Source organism: Dermacentor albipictus, chromosome 2, assembly GCF_038994185.2.
Source record: "Dermacentor albipictus isolate Rhodes 1998 colony chromosome 2, USDA_Dalb.pri_finalv2, whole genome shotgun sequence".
NCBI classification, from domain to species: Eukaryota; Metazoa; Arthropoda; class Arachnida; order Ixodida; family Ixodidae; genus Dermacentor; species Dermacentor albipictus.
The window spans coordinates 11700003-11721335 of record NC_091822.1 but is presented as its reverse complement, the minus strand read 5'-3'; the positions used below and the strand labels follow the sequence as shown (position 1 = coordinate 11721335).

The window sequence follows — 21333 nt, the reverse complement described above, 5'->3', positions numbered from 1 at the left end:
ATGGAGCCGAGCCCACTAAACCATGTATTCTGGCAAACAGGCTGTATATAGCAGTCGGATAAATCTGTTGATGACAAAGGGGCACGTGAAGCTTAAGTGGCATAAAGGCCACTCCAATGAAGTGCCTCTTAATTTTTTTTTCCTATGCACTCATAGGCTGAAAAGACCTTCTGCACCATTTTGCTACCATCAGTTGCTCCGAGTTATTCATATAATTGATGTTGTTGCATTATAACATGGTTTCATTTTATTAATATGTAATGATTTACTTATTGTGCTTCTTTTTTACTTGAAAATTTGTTTACACTGTACTATTGCATATATAATTTTGTGAGTGTGCATTGATGTATTATATGAAATGTATTAACACTATATTGATGTATGTCCTCCCCTTTGAGGTAATGAGAAACTGCCCAGCACTGCCTTCCACTGCTGTGCAAATCCTGAACAAGAGGCACAATTTTAAACGTCTACATAGAGTAGTGCCTTGATAGCACAGGCAAACCCATTAGGTCCGTAAGCGTCACATTGGGGCCCTGATGAATACTACTGAGTCAGTCAGTCGCATCTCGTGCACCATTGAGCTGCAGTACACTGGGCTTCTTCGATTTTCCACTTCTGGCTGCTGCTCTGCCCACTGGGCGATGCCGGGCGTTCATTTTACTCAAGCTGGGCTGTTCTAGCTACCCGCTTACTGCCAGAACCAGCCACGACGATCTTGGTCTGGCTACTCTCTGGAACTTCTCAGGCTAGCAGATGACAAAAAGAGGCAACGAGCGCTCACCACCATCTTTGCGGGGACTTGACGGATTGCAACGCAGGGGCTTGAGGATTTTTACCTGGCTCAGCCAACTGGCTATAGTCACCTTTGGATTCCATTACTTCTAGCATTGTCTTTTAGTATTCTAACGCATCATTCTGCCTTAGGATGTGGTGCAATACAAACAGCATCGAACCATTTGAAGCTTTTCTTTGTGTGTGTCCCCATGACGGCTGCTTGTCACATGTAGCCGGAAGAAGTGGAGCCAAGACCCGAACTCACAGCGAGCACAAAACAATTGTTTATTGCCTCTTCCAAACTCCCCAGCCCTGCTCTTGTCACTCCCTTTTCTGCTCGCAGCAGTAGGTGGCGCTAGCAGCATAACACTAACAATTGTCACACTCCTCCCCCTTTAGTTCTTGTCATGGAGAATACCGGTTCACAGCGCATCTTATCCGGGCACTTTTTCATAGTGCGACGGGGCTTTCTCCCGACACGACGACTGCTGCTGGCAGCCCAGTTCTGTTGTGTGGCTGACTTTGTGGCTGTTCTGGCGCAGCAGCAGCGCCTGCAGGCTCCACAGGCTCTGTTGTTTGTTGCTCAGCTGGCTGGTCTAGAGGCAGTGTTTGCAGATGATGGTGGCTGTACAAGGTTAGGGCGAATGTGGTCCCCCTGTCTGTGCCACACAGTTCTATCTTGTAATACAAGCTCAGATGAGGCGCAGCTCATAGGACAGAAGCAGGTACCCATGGTGGACCTGATCGGAAGTTCCTGGTGAGCACTGGGGCACCTGGGTTCATTATTGGCACAGTGTGGCAACCCTTATATGCATGCAGTTTTTGCTTTATCTGCTTCAGTTGAACAGACAATCGAAGGCTTGGGCGCATGACTTCCAAAGGTTTCTTGATTCTTCTTCCCAGGAGCAGCTCGCACGGCCTGTTACTTCGTGAGGCATTGAGTGGTAGGGGAAGAGCACCCTGGCCACTTGTGCCCTGAATTCACCTGGTGTGCTTTTCTTGAGTTTAATAGTCTGTTCTACCCGCTCTGCAGCCCCATTGGAAGCAGGGTGATATGGAGGCACCAGCATGCAACGGATGCCATTCCTGTTCAGGAAGTCAGCGTACTGACTACTGGTGAATGTTGACCCATTATCGGAAACAGTGATGTCTGGCAGACCATGTTGAGGAAAGACAGTCCTGAACACAGAGATTGTGGCCTCTGCAGATGGTGATGGAACAGAGTGAACTTCTATCCACTTAGATAAAGCATCCACCATCACGAGGAAGTAGTGTCCCTTGAATAGACCTCCAAAATGGACATGGATCCTGGGCCATGGCTTGTCAGGAAACGGCCATGGCATAGCTGGTATCCTCTGGCCGCACTTCTGGTGCACTTGGCAAACAGGACAGTTCTGCACCTGGTTCGTCATGTCATTGTCGATTCCAGGCCACCACACATCGGACCGAGCAATCATCTTTGATTTCTCAATTCTGGGATGGCCAGCGTGCAAAAGCTTAAGTACTTTGGACTGCAGGGACTTGGGAATGATGACATGGGCTCCCCACAAGAGGCATCCTTCATGCAGACTAAGTTCATTAGTCCTTGTGGCATAAGGGCCCCAGTCTCCACCTTCCGGAAAAGGACTGCCAGTCAGGACAGCCTCGGCCACTTGTGACAGCATGGGATCCCTTGCCGTAGTGCGTCTTACAACTGCAGGTGACAGGACATCAGGGTACGCTTGTTCTAACATGAAGACATTGGCAGGCGTAGAGTCATGAACCTCAGTTGCGGGAAGAGGTAGCCGGCTGATTCCATCAGCATGACCTAGCATTCTGCCTGGCTTGTAGACGAGCTTGAATTGATAGCTTGATAGTGTGAGTGCCCACATGAAAACTCTCGGTGATGCCTTGCTTGGCACACTTCGACTTGAACCAAAAATTCCTAGCAATGGCTGGTGGTCTGCTACAGCGGTGAACAGTGTTCTTCACAGGTACTGATGAAATTTGCGGACACCAAATACCAAAGCAAGACCTTCCTTGTCAGTCTGGCTATAGTTACGCTCAGCAGCAAGCATAGCTACGTGAAGCAATAGCTACAGGTCTCATATATATATGAGTAATAAAGTTGACTTCTGTTAATTTGGCCTTGGTGTTACTGCCGAAATTCATTGAAAAATCTGACTGGTCGAAGTAAACAAGATGAAAAAACGCCGACTCACTTAGTGGTATTAGCCCAAACATGCCCCTCAAAATAAATGCGCTCTCACTTTCTGCGTGTGCAAAGCAGAAAACTTGCTAAATAAATGATGTTACAGCTGCAAAACAAAATAGAAATTCAATGCGCACTCAATATTTTAGCGGGAAAAATAGGCAAGGGTGCACAATGGCTGCCACTTTTCCGAAGTTAGCATTGCCACAATACACTATGATTATGCGGCAAAGCATAAAAATGCCTTGAGGGTGGTATTGGCTTCAGATCACAGTGCAGACAATTTTTGCACCAGTTGTCTCTCTCTCCAAAAAAAAAAAAAAGTAAACGCACATTATAATTGTGTAAATACCCTAAATCAGACATCTTCCTAGGGCAGGCTGAAAATAGCCATTTGGAACAGAAGGTGAGATGGTTTCAACACATTCACTGTTGCCAGCATAGACGCTGCCACTAAACGAGTCGCTATTGGCATCATTGTTAGGGTAAGGCACGTGCATGTTGACTGGTCAATTTAAAATCGTCTAGTGAAGGCCAATTTTTTTATTGAAGTAACTAAAGTTTGAGCCCATAGGCATGGATAGGCGCCAGTTGGGACTTTTGGCTGGGGTCGAATGAACTGAAAAATTAAATAAACAGGAGTAATGGAAGTCTATTTGTGTTATATGCTGCCCCCCCCCCCCCCCCCCCCCACCCCAATTCCCTCCTTGAAATACCATCGCAGGTGTTTGTGCCACTGGTGCGAGGTGTGGTTGAGCGCATGCGCGGCTGCTCCCTCCAGTCGGAGCTGTTCCGTGCCCCCTTGGCTGCTCTGGTGGAGCTCACGCAGCTACGCCTCGGTGGATGGCCCGTCTGCCAGTTGGTATGATTCAACTCACGTTGTACTTGAGCTAGTTGTGCATGGGTGCTAGTGATCTCGTGTGGCAAATTGATTCTGTTTGTACTGGGCCAGTTGGTGCAGTGGAAAAGGTGTAACACAAACACAGGACCTATTACTTTCTCTCCTTTAGTTGCATCTTTGATGCTGCTTTTTCACCATGCCCCTGAGAAACATTAGGAAAAATATTACTGGTTAGCTTTCATGAGGGTCATTCCATGCCAAACGTCCCAAACATTGCGCTTGACCCTCTCTGACTGTGTTCAAAAAAAATTGTGGACGATCATTTTAATGCACAATTTGCCCTCGCAAAGTATTTTTGTAAGAACGATATTTTCAGGCTCGTACAGTGATTTGAATGTTGCTGTAGTAGGTGAAACCTAGGTTGCCAAAAAATACTACCAAATATACAATACTACACGGAACACCTTAAATATCTGCTATTAGCTAGAAAAGGCAGCAAGCAGGCAGCGAACTTTATTAAGGTCTTGAGGAGTGACTCCAAAACCCCATTACGAGGGAGAAGCTGCCGCGGGCTGCTCCCACGTCGGGACAGGTAGACCGTGCCTGACCACTACGCTGCAGGCCCCCTAGATGGCTGTAGCTGAGCAGCGAGGTTGGACTGATCGTAGGTTGCCGGTGACAGATCCGAGAAGCGGGCGGCTGCCTACATTCTGTTGCGGGTGCACGTTGCGTGGGAATGGCGAGATTGTGATGGCCTCCCGCGTCGCTACATCGAGCCCGCACCACCTTCAGCATACTGAGTATGCGGTTGACCTCCACCCTGGGAATTACTTGCCCGATGGCAGTGCAGTTGCAGTCCAGCGCCTCCAGAATCCTCCTCCCCGCAGGCGAGACAGAGAGCCTGACAACCTGGGTCGTCTGCTGTGCCTCGACAACCTCGTCGAGGGTGTTGTGGACCCCCAGCTGGATGAACTTCTCCATGCAGGTGCCCATGGGGATGCTGAGCACCTTTTTGATGCTCTTGCGCATCAATGCTTCGAGCTTTGCCCTCTCATAGCCAGCGATGTGTGGTGGCCACATACGTGATGTAACTCATTAGGAAGGCATGGTTAACCTATGGAAGTTGTCCTCCCCCAGCCCTCCGCCACTGTTGGAGGTCCTAGTGATGAGCCTGACCATGTTGTCCGTTTTGGTGGCAATACGAGCGATCGTTTGACCGTTACTATCGTTTGCCTTGATCAGAAACTGAGTATGCAGTTGACCTCCACCCTGGGAATGACTTGCACGATGGCCGTGTAAATGGAGATGTCGACCTTCCAAAGAGGGACCTGCCCTTTAGGGGTGTGCCCCCTCCTTGTAGTCGCCGCATATTTCCATTGCCCCAAGGAAGTGTGGCGGCACAGTAAAACAGCTAAGACGTACGGGCCCCGGTGCCCATGGACACAGTGAACACCCAACATAAATTTTTTTTCTTGCTTAAAACAAAAATCACTCCTATTAAACTTTCTCAGATGTATCTCCGTTGTTTACTCTTCCAAATGACCGCAAGCGTGCATTTTTACTTGAACCACATCACCAATCTCCATGTGACTGAACATGGGGCATTTCACATATTTTCCAATGTTTGCGCCCCTTCCACTTCGAAACTAGTCGGTCATCGACTTCATTACATTTTTGATACGCCTACTGCCAACTATCCAGCCATGTGATGTAGTCGTATTGTGTCTGTAAACTTTGTAGACTTAAAAAAAGAAATAATCAGAACGGGCACAGAATTGCCATATTGCTTCACCATAAAGTACTTTGTGAGACCCAGTAGTAGCTGCCAATAGGAGAGAATGAAAAAAGCGCCATTCCATTTCTAGCTAATAGAAGATATTTACGGCTGTATGTGTATATTGTATATTTGAGAGTACTTTTTGGCAACCTAGGTTTTGCCCACTACGGCAACATTCAAATCACTGTAAGAGAGAGAAAAATTTTTTCTTCCAAAAATACTTTACGAGGGCAAATAGTGCTTCAAATGATCATCAACAATTTTTTTTAGAATCGAATTGGAGAGGTGCGAGCGCAATGTCTGGGACGTTTGGGGTGGAATGATCCATGAATGAATGGGTTTAAAAATTATTCTGAAAATTGTGCTGAAAAGCTCTGAAAGTAAGCTTTAAAAATCTCAAGGTAAGCTTTAAAGCTTTTCAACTATACGATCAACCCTCAATAATTCAAACTCTGATATCTCAAGATATATATATATATATATATATATATATATATATGATGTGTGTGTGTGCGTGCGTGTGAGTGTGTGTGTGTTTTATTTTGCAGCAGTGTCAATCCATGTGTTCAACTCTTATGGTAAGAACCGTGGAGGACTTTGGATATTAATTTATTTATAAGTACTTTAACCCTTTGAGGGTCAATTTTTTTTGCCATGTGCAAACGCCCAGGGTCGATTTTCTTTATTGTAGATTCCAGTTCTTCTTAAGGACTTATTTTTTTTTTAAATTTACCGTAATTTTTCTAGGGTGATCGTAAAGTGAGAAAAGAATATTTTGCGTTGGTTTATATGTACTCTTCATTCATGAAGGATAACAATAAAACAGGAAATAAACTTATAAGAATGAAAAATTTGATGCTTTGTTATACACATAGTTCAAGGCTTTGAAAATGTGCACACGAGAATATTTCGCAAGACTCCAATGTTCCGGCTCTTACACTAACATGTACGTCCATAGCGTAATCGAACAATGTAGGTGGGCATGCTCAAGAAAACTGTGTGGTTGTATACTGTCAAAAAAAGCAAAGCGTGTGACAAACTTCCGCTAGTCAGGAATTAGTTTCCACGAGTGTCAAAAAAAAAAAAAATGCAACAGAAACACAGACACGGCGGCATCCTTCCTATGCACACCCCTGTGAGCACTAAACGAGCGAGAAACAAGCGGTTGCCCTTTGAGGGATTAGTAATGAGATAGCCATCATTTTTGCAAGCGCAAGAAGCTAAAACCGCCCACGGAACACAGCTCAAACCGTCGCGCACCCGCACGCCAATGCGCGAGCGGCAGTATATAGATGCGCGGGAGCAAACTAGCTCTAAAGCAAACCATGCAACGAGAACCGAGAGAAGGAGGCGCACGAAAGAAATTCCCTGTATTCCCACATAGCGGCAGCATATGACAGAAAAGAAAAAGTTAATAAATTGGCGTGCTTTTTAAGCGTACAGACGGCGCCGTAAATATACGGCATCGACCATGTTTGGTCTTGTTCACAGCACCGTATATTTACGTCATTGACCCTCAAAGGGTTAAAGAGCCCCCCTGGGGCATTGTGTGAAGGGGGCAGTACAGTAAATACAACACCTTAACAAAGTAATAAAGATTAAAATACAATAACACCTTAACAAACTAAAACATCGATTAGTGCAGAAAGATGCGAATGGACCCAAGAACTTAAGTCAATGTTTTTAAATACTCTTTCTTTCCTTGCACAATCACTCAATGGAATTTACTCCTGACTGATCTACCAAACAGTACTGATGCCTTGGACAAAATTACTTGTTGACTGTTGCAGAGTTATTGTTTTCTGTTCCTGCTATGTGTCATTGTTTATATATTCTCATTACTGCAATATAAATTGCTGGGCTTTTTGCAGTTGTTATTGTCGTTCTTTTTGTGTTGCGCCTCCTGCTAGGACCCAGTTAGGGTCTGCAGTATGCTGCAAATAATAATAATAATAATAATAAGATACCCATAAGAAGCAAGGGAGTAACAACATTTCATGTTGAAAAAAAAATTAAAGCGCAACGACGAACAAAAAGCAATTTTAACTCAATGTCAACAGTGCTGTGAAAAATAAAAACAATTGACAAGAGATTATTCTCCCATAAAAAATGAAAAAAAAAATACCAATATATCGGCTACAGCGAGGAAAGTGGCAAATGCGAAACATCAGATTTTGGAGCATAGACATCTTTAAAGGGCCCCTCACCAGGTCTTGTGATTTTTAGCTGACAAGCGCCGTGCGTTCAGTGCATGCTAACAATCATGTCTGCTGAGTATTACATCACTATGTGCCGCCGAAAGAGCTCAAATTCCAAATCAAACGCCCTTTTCCTCGCGGGTACCGCCCCCGCACCCAGCAGGAGAGCCAATGCACATCACACAAGTGCAGCTGCATACATGGCAGTGCTGTGACGTCGCTCATCGCGACACGTGACTACGAGAATTATTCGAAGCAGCATCAGTTATTTGTTTAAGCAGTTGCTTCAATAGACAAATTAAAGTTTAGAGAAATAAAAATACCTGCAAACCGAATGTTTGCAAGCTTTTGTTTCACTAGGTACCACAGCAGGTGAGATGTACTTTCGTTTTGTCTTCTTGCTCCCACGTCGTACATTCGCGCACGAGTAAACAAAGAAACAATGCCATTTTCTTACTTTGTTCCAGCATGAAATCGTGCTCTATGAACTGCTTGTGTCTGGCTCATTGTTCATGTAGCACGGACTTAAACTGCTAGTCAGGTGTTCTCGTGCATGGCAAGCATAATCGTGTGCTGCATGAAGTGATGCAAATGCAACAGCTCGCGTGCCACACCATCAGTGGAAGTGCAGCACACACCTAAATAGAGAGGGAAAAAAACATTAAGGTGGGGCCCATGACACATGCGTCATGCGATCCTTGAGCTCCAGTAGGGGAGAACACAGGGAAGGAATTTCGCTTGCCAAGGCTAGGTGGGGCAAGTGGAGAGAGTGTCTTGCTTGATAGTGGCACTCACCTCCTGAAATCATTGGTTTGTGGCACTTAAATATTTCTGTCTGTCTTTTAATTAGCCAATTTGGAAAATATATGTGGCAGAACGCTCCTTAGAGGGCACGTAACAACTTCCTGCATATAACTGAAATTTCCTATATGGCCTGGTGAGGGGCCTTTTAAGATTATCGTGAAACATTGCGTGACCTTGCTCCGATGCAAGGTTACCCAGAAGGTCATTCCATGGACAGATAGCCTGTAGAAGAGCCGAAAAGGTAAATGTGTCAGTATTACCGTACATGCGTGCTAAGCTAAAGTTGTTATGCAGTCTGCGGGAAGTTAGAGGAGCAAGATTAAGGTGTACAGTGCACATCATACTGTTGTGATTGAATTTGTGGAATAGGGATAAAAGAGCAACATCACGACAAGTAATAATTGGCTCAAAGGAAAGGTCTTGTTTAATTTCTGTTATGCTGGATGGTTAACGGTAAATATGCGTAATGAACAGAATTGCTCTCTTCTGAGTAGCTTCTAACATTTTAAATAAGATATTGTTGATAAGGGACCAAATTGAGGAGGGAAACTCAAGTTGAGGACGAATTAAAATGAGATAAGGCAGTTTACGTACACTGGGAGAGAATTAAGTAGGTGATGGTGTAGGTAACCTAGTGACCTTGATGTGTTAGCACAGAGAGAAGTACTAATACCGGAAAATTCTGAGCAAGTGCCCCTACCCGTGCAAGCACCCCTCCTCCACTTTTGAGTGAGTTGAAATTGGTGCCAACTTCCGAGCAAGCATCCCATCCCTTTCTTCACCCTGTTCACCGCCTCATGCATTTTCACCGACCTGTTTGGCAACTTTTTTCTCAACTTTTTACAAATGTGCATGTTAAGTTACATAAAATGACTCAATTTACTGAGAGTTGGAAAGAATTTATTGTTTAGGCGCACTTCTGCCGAGGACCGATAATTCACCATAGCCAGGTATCTTCTGCATAGCAATAGCCTACGTCAGTCACCATGTTGGTCAAACATGGAAAGTGTCACATAGTGCGAGACACGTGGTGCGATTTTGTGTGCGATCCATCACGCATTGCAGTCCGACTTAGGGACTCGTGGTACGAATGAATGAGGGGAGCGTAGCTCTGCCCAGAACGCTAGAATAACTTTGCAAATTCAGTGAAAACAAACGTGTTTGCCCAGCTCTTCTTTTAAGCAAAAGATGCCAATATAAACAACTATGTGAGCAGTGTAGACGTGTTTCGGCAAGGCCACATCCGCTGTGTCGGCTCCGTTGACAGCCGCCAATGACTAGGAGCCAGCAGGCCTAGCTCGCTGGGCCGTTGAATGGGAGGCCGGTGGCGCTTGCAACACGACTGCATGCATCTCGTAATAAAGCGCCTATCTTGGTCAGCACAACACATGCACAATTATGTCGTGCTTAAATTGCAATATATTTTACTTTATCAATGCTGACGGAAGCGAACGAGTAAGCCAGGCGAGCCTGTGATTGCTGGGAGACGGTATAGGCCTAGCTCACTAACTGCCGGATCCTGGGCCGACAGTCCTTGAATTTTTGATGCGACCGAGCAAAGCACCCCCCCACCCCAAACTTTCTTGGATTATCTTTGACCATAAGAGGGGTGCTTGCTCAGAATTTTACGGTATGTGTGGACCAAGAAATATTTGGGGTTCAGTTTGTGCCTAGGTACTTTCACTGCTTAGTACGTTCCACAATGTTGTTACCAATCTTATATAAGCCGATAGAGTTTACGGCTCAAGGGGGCTAGTTTGTGCATGGAAATGTTTAAAGTCATTATTCAGGTCTTGCACCACTCACCAATATGTTCAAGCTCCCGTTGAAGGGCGAGATGGTTGTACGTTGGATGGTAAATATCACCAGCAAATATGCTCATACGAGATGATATTTTGTTAGGCAAATCATTAATGTAGATGAGAAAAAGTAAGGGTCCTGCAATGCTTCTTTGTGGTACCCCAGCAAAAAGGTAACAAAGTGATGAAGAATAATTGTTTACTGCAGTAAATTGCTGTCGATTTCTTAGAAAATTACAGAGCCATGTTAACGTAAGCAAATCTAGTCTTTGCGATGATAGTTTTGAGCTACACTATCAAAGGTCTTAGCAAAGTCAAGAAATATGTAATCTGTCTGTACATTACTGTTCATGTTAGAATGCAGGTCAATAGCAGATTTGAAGACATGAGTCTGACAAGAAAAACCCTTTCGGAACCCATGCAGATTATAAAAAAAGAAACTGTTGTACTCTAGATGAGCATGAATGTGAGAAGCTCAAGCATTGTGCAACAAATTCATGTCAGGGAAATGGGGCGATAATTTCCAGGTGAATTTTCATTTCCACATTTAGGGACTAGCACTGCCTTCTCCAACTTCCTGTCAGCAGGTAACTTCCCAGTAATTAATGACTGCTGTAATATGTGGAATAAAAGTATGCTTGAGACTGATGCAGTATTCTTTAAAATTTTTGATTTGATATCAGTACCAGAAAAAGGCATCTTAAGGTTTTCTATTATTTTAGAAATACCTTGAACTGTAATGTGAGTGGGTGCCATGTACGAGTAATTTTTCTTGATAATTTTGGGAGGATGGTTCTTCATTAGTTGACACGATCCGCCCGGGTTCGTGAACGAGGGAGGGCTCGAGGCACCCTCCGTTAGATAGATGCTCCGCAGCATGGTGGTGACGAACGATGAATGACCGCCGAGCAGCTGTGCTCACCAGTGTTTATTGGCGCGGTGACCAAGGTTGCCTACCAAGCCTGGTGGGCCAACAAGATTATGCCCGAGGGGCGTCACATGCTTGCTACACCCCATTACCCCCAGTTTGTTTGTTAACTAAAATAAACAAACATCCAAGCTCAGAGCATAAGGCTCTGCTTCCATCCTCGCCGAGTCAACAGTGCCTACTACCCAGGCCAGTAACAGTCCGGTGGCCTCTGCCGTCGAGTGCTCCGCCTGGGCAACGGTGTTGACGGGCCGAGGTTGGCAACGTCGGGTGCTTCCTGAGCCAGCCTCGCTCTGTCCGGAGGGTCCGCAGTGGTTGGCCTTATGAGTGGTGCCTGACTTGATGCCGGCCCAATGGGCAACGCACCACTGGCAACGCTTGCCACCTCCGAGGTGGGCGGTGCTCCGCTGGAAGCGATTGGTGTCCGCTAGTCCTCCTGTAGGCTGGAACTCTGAAGTGGCAGTCGAGGGTGCTGGCCAGGTCCCAAGGCGAGGCCTAACATGGTCGGCGTGTCTGTGCCATGTGGCCCCCTCTGGCATGCGGGCGAACAGCGATGAGGCGCTGGCAGGAGACACCACCTGTCCGGCAGACCAGAGTGGGCCAGGACGGAAGTTCCTGGCGAAAGCTGGAGCTCCCGACTCCGGCAAAGGCCTGGGATGGCACCCTTGGTCAGCAGCCAGCTTCTGCTTCAGCTGCTTCAGGAGCACTGTGGATCGGAGGTCTGGATGCAAGATGTCCAAGGATGTCTTGACCATCCGACCCAGCAGGAGCTCACAGGGGGCACGGCCAGTGACATCGTGGAGTGTGGTCTGGTACTGAAACAGTATCTGGGCATTCTGCGTCCAGAAATCCCAAGTCTGGTGGCTCTTGAGCTTGTCCTTGATGGTTTGCACCACCCGCTCGGCTGCACCAGTTAAAGCAGGGTGGTACAGCGGAAACATCACCCGGCGGATTCTGTTCTTCATCAGCCAGGCCAGGTACTCTCTGCAGGCAAAAATAGGACCATTCTCGGACACGATGATGTCCGGCTAGCCCTGGGCAGTGAAGACCTGTCGTAGTGCTACAATGGTCGCACCTGCTGATGGAGTGGTGACAGGTAGAACCTCCACCTACTTCAAAAAGGCGTCCACTACTACCAGGAAGTAATGGCCCTTGAAGGGTGTCCCAAAATGCACATGCAGGCGGGACCAGGGTCTCTGTGGGAACGGCCAGGGGGTTATTTCCACGTGACGTGAGGCCCGCTGATGCTCCTGGCAGATTTGGAAACTCGGCGCCATTTGAGCGATGTCCTGGTCCAGGCCAGACCACCAAACACGGGACTGGGCCAAGATCTTGGTCTTTTCCACGCCAGGATGACCCGCATGCAACAACTGCAGAACCCTGGACCGGAGATCTTGTGGTATCACCACCCTGGAAACCCACAGTAGGCAGCCCTGCTGCAAGCTCAGCTCAATGGCCTTGTGGCTATAGGCCTGCTGAACCTATTCCTCCCCACGGGACACCCCCTTGACCACCTGAGATAGGGCTGGGTCCCGGCTGGTCGCTTGCGATACTGCAGATCTGGAGAGCACCTCCAGGTATGCATGCTCCAGCATGAGCACTTCAGCAGGTTCTGGAACAGCATCGGGCACCTCTGGCAAGGCAGGTGGCTCAGGGCATCAGCAGGTCCCAGGTCCTTTCCCGGACGGTAAACCTGCTGGTAACTGTAAGCTGCCAGCCTCAAGGCTCGGCGTACCACTCGAGGTGACGCCTGCACGAGAACTGTCTTGTCAGGCCCCAGCAGCCCCAACAGCGGCTTGTGGTCAGTGACCGCCTTGAACTTCCGGCCCCACAGATACTGGTGGAAGCGTTCGACACCAAACATGAGGGCCAAGCTTTCATTGTCCAGCTGGCTGTAGCGTTGCTCTGCATCATGGAACCGACGAGAAGCAAACGACACAGGGCGTTCCTGGCCATCCTTGTCCCGGTATGCCAGGACTGCTCCCACACCGTACGGCGACGCATCTATGGTCAGGAAGACAGGCTTGGCAGGATTGAAGTGTACCAGCACTGGAGCCTTGGTGATTAGCTCCTTGCTGCGCTGGAAGGCCCAGTCCTGCTCCTTCTTCCAGACCCATTGTTCACTATCTCGAAGCAGAAGATAGAGCGGCTGTAGATGCTCCGGCAGGTTCGGCAGGAAACTCTTGTAGAAGTCGATGAGACCGAGGTAGCTCTGAAGCTCCTTCTTGTTCTGAGGCTTAAGCACCTTGAGCTAGCATCAACATTGCGGAAAGCCGGGGCTAGGGCAGCCTGGCAAATGACATGTCCCAAGTACTCAACACTGGGGCCAGGAAAATGAACTTTTCCAGCTTGAGCTTGAGGCTGGCGTCCTGCAACCATGCCAGGACATTGTGCAGGTTCTGCAGGTGGTCCCAGTTGTCGCTGCCAGTAACTAGGATGTCATCCAAGTACACCGCTACGTGCCTCATGCCCCTGAAGACATCTATCTCCCTCTGATATATGGCTGGGGCTCAGGCCACACCAAATGGTAAGCGCGTGTACTGGAAGAGCCCCAAAGTTGTTGATATTGTGACATGCATCTGGGAGGCATCCTGGAGAACCAGCTGCTGGTAAGCATCTCTGAGGTCGAGCTTGGTGAGCTTCGGCCCACCAGATAATGCTGACCAGAGATCTTCAATCCGGGCAACGGTTACTTCTTAACCATCTCGCTTGAAGACTGATACGATGGGAGCGGCCCATTCAGACGTTTTGACGGGCACCAGGATCCCCTTTCGCTGTAACCGTTGCAGCTCCAGGGTGACCCCGTCCTTCAGGGCGTATGGCAGTGGGCGAGACTTGAAAAAACGTGGCCGGGCTCCCTCAGGTACATAGATGCCAGCCGTCGTGCCGGTGAATGTGCCCACCCCTGGCTGGAACAGGAACTTGAACTTGGTTAGGAGGCTGGGGATGTCTTTCACCGCATGCAGGCTGGCCTCCAGGTACTTTGGCAGACAAACGCCCAGTGCATGAATCCAGTTTCGGCCCAGCAGCGCCGGCGACGACCTCTTGGTTAAGTAAAGGGGAAGGGTTGCCTCCCTGTCGCCAAAGCGAATGCTGATCTGGGCCTGACCCTGGACCTGGGAGAGCTGCCCAGAGTAGCTGCGCAGCATCACGCCCGAAGCCTCAACGGACATGCCGGGGAAAGTACGCTTGAACCGTTTCCCGGCCATGACAGACACGCTGGCCCCTGTGTCCAGCTCCATGGAAATGGGGTGCCCGCAGATTTCGACGGTCAACATGTACGGCGGCACAGACCACGGTGCAAAGCCTGTGTACCACATGCCGAAAATCGGCGGGTCCTCGGCCATGACGTGGAGCTTGGCCGCAGAAAAACCACGCTGCTGCTCCTGTTTTCTGTTTGTCCTCCCCCTTCGGCATACCCGTGCCAGGTGCCCAGTTTTCCCGCACGTGAAGCATTGTACTTAAGAGAACTGGCACTGTGAGGGGGAGTCGGCACCACCACAGTGACGGCAGGTATTGCCCTTTGTCGCCTTGTTGACTGTCGCTTCCGCCGATGGTGAGCCAGTCGCACGGGCAATCTCGCCGGAGTCCTTGGCGGCAGCTTCCATTGCCAGCGCTGCCGTCACGACGGCGTCCAGCAAGGGATCGGGAAGGTCCAGGCATCGCATCTGCGTGACGGGGTTGTTGATGCCGCAGACGAAACAGTCCCGGATCAGCGAGTCCAGCTGGTCCCCGAAAACGCAGGCACCTGCTAACCCTCGGAGCGCAGCAACAAACTGCCCGAAGGTCTCTCCTTCCCGGCTACTCCAGTTATTGAAGCGGAAATGTTCCATTAGTGTGGACGGTGCTGGGTTGAAATGCAAGCGCAGTACGGCGAGCAGCTCCCCCAGCATCTTAACATGCGGTGTCACTAGCTTGAGATGGTCGAGCAGGAAACTGAAGGCGCAGGTCCCGCAGCTGGTGAGGAAAATGTCCCACTGTTTGGCCTCGTGTGTGTCGTTAGCCCGGAAGAACATGTGGACTTCATCCTCGTAAATTGGCCGAACGGGCCCATCTCCTTCGAACGGCTCGAGCCTTTCATACAGCGGCATGGCGGCAGCAACGGGGGGTGGTGTTGCGCCGCTTGCGGCAGCATGGGACCATCTGTCGCTACTCGTCACCATCCTCGTCGCCAGTGTCACGATCGCCCCGGTTCGTGAACAAGGGAGGTCTCGAGGCACCCTTCGTTAGATGGACGCTCCGCAGCATGGTTGTGCTGAACGATGACTGACCGCCGAGCAGCTGTGCTAGGCGGTGTTTATTGGTGCGGTGACCAATGTTGCCTAACTGAGCCTGTCAGGCCACCGAGCCTGGCGGGCCAATGAAGATTATGCCCAAGGGGGCGTCACATGCTTGTTCTTCCGTTTCCTTTCCAAAAATCACTTCACACACAGAAACAACGGTAATGACGGGTACTACGATGGGGTCTAAGCCCGAAAGTCCGGCCCATGACTGCCCTTTCTTTGTCAGCTTTCCAACCGCTTGCGTGCCTAGTTTTCTGCCACTCTCTCGTGGCGGCAACGCCGTCGCACGTGTATTGAGACAAGCTGCTGTTATTCATATTGAATTTCACTTCTCTTCTCTCGTCGTAGTGGGGAGGCCGCGTGTGGTTTGTACTCCCGGCAACAATTGCATTCTCATCTCTGTTCCTGCCGCCACTCTCCGTAGGTGCATTGCTCCTCAAAAGTCCAGACTATGCGCACCGTCCCCATTCTGTGTCACCTCTGTGTTGTGTACTAAACCACTTCGCTGGTCATACACCTTCACAGAGTGGAATGACTCGTGTTCTTTTTTTTTTTTTAATTACGCAATGGTATTGCATCCCCACGCAATGTAACTAGTGTGTTTATGCGAAGTTTCTTGCTGTTCTTGCTGCTATGTTATGCAACCTTTTGCAGTTTTTATGTTTAGCTGCTCATTTCTTTTTTTTTAACATCTGTGTGTTTTCCGTAATATGCAACTCTCTTCGTTTTGTGCCATTTTTGAATCCTTGCATGCATCTTTTTACCAATTGTACCTTGTTATAAATTGTACAGTATGCCCCCGTCACCCTATGCCTCTTTGTAGGCTTGCGAGGTCGTTCTAAGTAAATAAATAAATATTGCATCAAAATTAGTCACCTTGCCTCAGTGCAGAGCAACTACGAGCAGTGGAGTGACTAGCACTGTTGCCCTAAGATGCCAACGTGTCTGGTGCCGATGCACGTAAAAGGTACCGAGAATGTGGCATTATGGCAACACTCCAAGTGTGTTCCGTCTGCTGCCAGCAGGTTCCTATTTTTCTGATTTCGCTTATTTCGAAACTGCCCGTCTCAAAATTTTTTCCGGTTTTTACATCTTTGAATTAACAAGGCTCTACAGATTCTACTGCACAGTTAGGCCACCCCTCTCTCTTACCACCTGATTGTTATTCTCTAGCAAAAAAGTGATGTCGCAGCCAGTGTTGCATGGGGTGGAGGCAACAGCTTTCAGTCATTTGTGTGATGTTGATTGGTGAACTGCTACAGGGTGTGTGACTTGACTGCAAAGGTGGGCCTAGAAATTCAGGGATTGAACTGCGCACACCAGTTCTGCATATGGAGTATTTGATAATGAGCGGTATTGTTGGTCTGTGCAGATGGTGGACGATCCCTTGTGGCTGCCAACGCCCATCACGGCCAGTGGGGGCCGCGAGCTGAGCCGGCTCTCGCTGCTGGGGCCCTTCCTGGCCCTGTCACCGTTTGCAGAGGACGAGGTCAGCAGAAGAGCACATTCATGGCATCTGTATTGTGGCCGGCCATCTTCTATAACATTACAGTGCAGTCACACTTGCTGTATGTACCCTGGGATGTGTTGTAGTAGGGCATGGACAACACGAGGGGCAGGCCTATGGTGTGGGGTCTACCGGCCAGGATGTGGAGTGACACAGAAGAAAGAACAGCTTCTTTCTACGGGGATGAAATGAAGATTAATTCTATTCAATCAGAATGGAGGGGAACACGCACCGTTAGATGCAGCAGTGCATGCTTTTTCATTCCTTTTTTCTTGAAGGCTCGCAAAAACTAATCGCCTCTGGTTGGCAATAAGATGAAGATTAGTGAAAGTTTGTCACACGTTTTGCTTTTTTGACGGGCACACAATCACAGTGGGCCTAATTATTAGTGTAAAAGCAGGAACATTTGACACTTGCGAAATATTCTCGTGTGCACATTTTCTAAGCTTTGAATTATTTGTATAACAATGCATCAAATTTTTAAGGGGAGACACGGGTCTTAGAGACCAAAAAATCGTAGAAAAATATGTTTTTTGAAAACATTATTTTTGAATTCCACAGTGTCTGATGCATTATCTCAGAAATTTTTACGCATCTTGGACCAATATTTTGGTCGTAATTGCATTTTATATCGCGTCGGCGAGCTGTATTTTTACTGACGAATGCGCCAAAAACGGCCTTTTTCCATGGCACATAGTTGCCTTTATAAGTTTCCGATTTCAGCCATCCTGGTCTTGTTTAAAAGAGCACCTCTTCTCGTTTAGTTTTCGTGCCACTGCTACTCTATGCGCTGAATGGCTATGAAGAAAAAGCCAGCGAAAAAGTAATCACCATGTGCAATTCTATTCGTTGACTGAGGCACGTGACCGTAATAACGGCATGCCATTGCCAGATTTTCGCTGTTGTCTGCTCAGGCGTGCGAAACTCGGCATGAAACGGTGTCAAATTCAGTTTGCTACAAGCCATAAATCCGGCGAATAGAACAAGTTTTAAACTTCCGAAAGTGCGCAGTAGCTTTGGAAGATGCCGGCAATAGTTTGCTACCCTTGCCGAGCCCCGCCAGAGTCTCCCCCCGTGACTGCGGAATAAGCTTAGCAGATGAAAGCGCCGTTGGCAATTGCCAGTATTCATGTGGCACTACTAATGCAACCCGATGATTTTGGAGAAAGTAAAGAATGCGCAAGATAAACGACAAGACTTTGCTTCAACACCGGCTACCCTCACACTGGCTGCCCTCCCTCCCGCTGATGCGGCCACGGGCGGCTTGGATGCGTGGTATTACGCGCTTTGTTATCGTAAGCCGCGATTCTATAGCTGCTCTGCTGTCTTGTGTAAAACCCAGGTTGCGGTGTGGCAGCGAGCAAAGGTGAACGTCACTGTGGTCTTCTCTTAAAGATAGTAATCTCGTGTGCAAAATTGTGGAGATGCTGCATTGCCGCATAGTTCACCGCGCATGAGCAGTGGCCAAATGTGCACTCCGTTCCTCATGAACTTTCTCGCTCTGCACGAAATGCACAGCGCCACTAATTGGCAAATGACATTAAATGAATTACTTTTTTTTTTTGCCTGTCAAAGCTATTTATCTCGTGAGAGATCTGCAATGGAGCTGCGTCGACTAAACGTGCAACCCATCCCTTGAGAACAATCTCGCTGTGCGCGAAATGCGGAGCACCGATAATCGACAAAGGACACTTTTTTTTTTCTATAACCAACTTTTCACACTAAAGCACACATGTTGGGGCATGTGCTAGGGGCCTACTAGCTTGTTAACTGGTAACCTGTAAATACTTCATTATATTCCTGAACAAATCAAGCTCTCTGTTTTTCTAAACACAAACTTTTTGCTCGCCTGTTTGTGGAAAGATTAATACACCTGTAAGTTTTTTTATATGAAGCTACATACATTAAGCTTGAAGTGCTGCAAGCAGATTACTACGAGGCTTACGAGTCGATTCTGAATGCAAATATGTAAATAGCAATGCCTTGGCATTGCACTGAACAGTGTTTTTCTTTTTTCTCTTTTTTCTCAAAACATGGTTTTTGGCCACTTCTTGTTTGCTGTATCAATATCTTTGGATCTAGGACAGCTAGAGCTATTATTTATTTTGCAGCACAAACCTAATGTATTCAGAATGCAACGCTGAGGGCAGATTTTGTGTTTTTGTTTTCAGCTCCAATTTTTTTTATTTACATTTACATTTGCTCTTATTATTGGTACTGTGACCATAGAGCTTCAATGGACTGTAAGATTACAAATAATTGTTCAATTTCAAATCTGTTTCCAGCATTGCTATCCTTATGCACTCTAGTATCCAAGTGTATGTTGTTAGCAACTTTCCCTTTAGCAGGTAAATTTTTATTGTTTCAACCAGCAATAGAAGGTTATTAGTTATCTAAGCAACTACTATGTTTATGCAAAATATAATTAGATATTTAAAATAAACACGAAACACTGAATGGGCGTATGCAGTTTTATCGAATTTGATCAATAAATAATAACAATGTTATCTCAACAACCCATGTCCCCCATTAATTCTTATAAGTTTATTTCTTCCTGTTATTGTTGTTATTCATGAGTAAACAGTACATATAAACCAACGATAAATATTTTTTTCTCACTTTACAGTAACGCTAGAAAAATTATGGTAAAATTTTTTGAAATAGGTCGCTCAGAAGAATTGGAGGCGGCAATAAAAAAAAATCGACCCTGGGCGTTCGCAAAGGGTTAATGGCAAAGTGCACTTCCGCCGCGGATGGCCTGGCATTGCACTATCTTTGGGATCGGACCACGTATGGGGAGTGCTTAACGCCTGCTTCACCTCCACCGCGGGTCAAGCCGGCATTGTACTATCTTCGGGATCAGCCCACGTATGGGGAGTGCTTAACGCCTGCTTCATATCTGTCGTAGCTCGGCTCAGCATTGCACAATCTTCGGGATCGGCCCGCGTATGGGGGGAGGGGGGGGAGTGCTTAGTGCCTCCTTCACCTCCGCCGTGGATCGGCCCAGCATTTCACTATCTTCGGGATGGGCCGATGCATGGGGAGTTTTGTGCTTACAAACGGATACGATCCTGGGGGAACTAGCCCTTAACAACTTCGCCTGTAAAAATAGGAAGAAATAGGAACCTATGTCCAGATCAAATTCCTTAAATGCTGATTACAGCAACATTAACGATGTCACAAGAAATTCATAAAGCTGTAAATAGGACTGTCCGATAGAAAAGTTTCAAAAGAATGTTACCAAGTCAACCAAGACAGCAGAGCTACTCTGAGACAATCCTTATACCATGCTGGAGTCTGTCTACTTCGTGAAGACCCCCCCCCACAGGGGCATCTGCGTCAGCAGGCGTTTGGTGTGTTGCGACACCACTTACCTGAGCACACGAGAGTTGGACTCTCCCGCATGTAACCGTGCGCGGCGTAGCTTTGTCCGGGGAAAAGGGGATCCTAGGGGTTGAGCCAATGCCGGGTGTTTGCACCTTTACGGCCCCTCGGCGGCGGCAACACAACCCTTTGGCCTCGGCTTCACGTAGACGGCGACCCCGGACTGACCCACCCGGGGGAAATTGGTAGTTGCCTTTTCCTGTCTCTCTCTCTCCCTCCAATCTTCGTCGTTCTCTCACTTTTTATCTTTCCTGTCTTCTCCTAGCTTCCACTTCCAATTTTTCCAGGCAGCAAGGGTTAACCTTGTGTGAATAGCCAACCTAGGTTATATTATATTTGGTTATAGTGGTAATGTACAGCTGGCGTTTGCAGGCCGTGTTTCACAGGTCCTGCAACGTCCCCTTGTAGGACTCCACGGTAGGTGGCTGGTGTTACTGTCGAAATTACAATCTCTTATGGCTTCTTCTTTCCCCCCATTAACTGATTGCTCCCTCAAGAAGGGGCGCACCGATGATGTCTTCGAATTTTTTGCCCGTCAAAAAGAAACTTTTCCTCGTTTCCACGTAGTGCACTCCGAAACATCAGACAAACCCGTGCGAACAATCTCACCATTCATCGTGTCCAGTCTCTTACCCAAGTTTTTGGTACAGGTTATAAAGCATCCGGGATGGCAAGCAGTGATCTCTTCTTGGAACTCCGCAACCAGAAGCAATATGAAAAGCTACCCAATCTAGTTTCATTTGGTGACGCCAAAGTAACAGTAACTCCTCATCGTACCATGAATACCACCCGTGGCGTAGTCTCCGATGATGATCTCTTGGAGCTGACTGAGGCTGAGCTCTTG

The 21333-nt window shown here is 47.6% G+C and overlaps 1 protein-coding gene across 2 annotated transcripts in view; it reads left to right on the top strand.

The window, feature by feature from the left end:
- The window catches only part of Ube4B (Ubiquitination factor E4B), a 453934-nt gene that overhangs the window by 231510 nt on the left and 201091 nt on the right, over positions 1-21333 (top strand). For both annotated transcript variants that reach the window (XM_065440684.2, XM_065440682.2), the window contains 2 exons: positions 3693-3830; positions 16971-17087. In XM_065440684.2, the coding sequence (XP_065296756.1) occupies positions 3693-3830; positions 16971-17087 (255 nt within the window). The remainder of the gene's footprint in view (positions 1-3692; positions 3831-16970; positions 17088-21333) is intronic.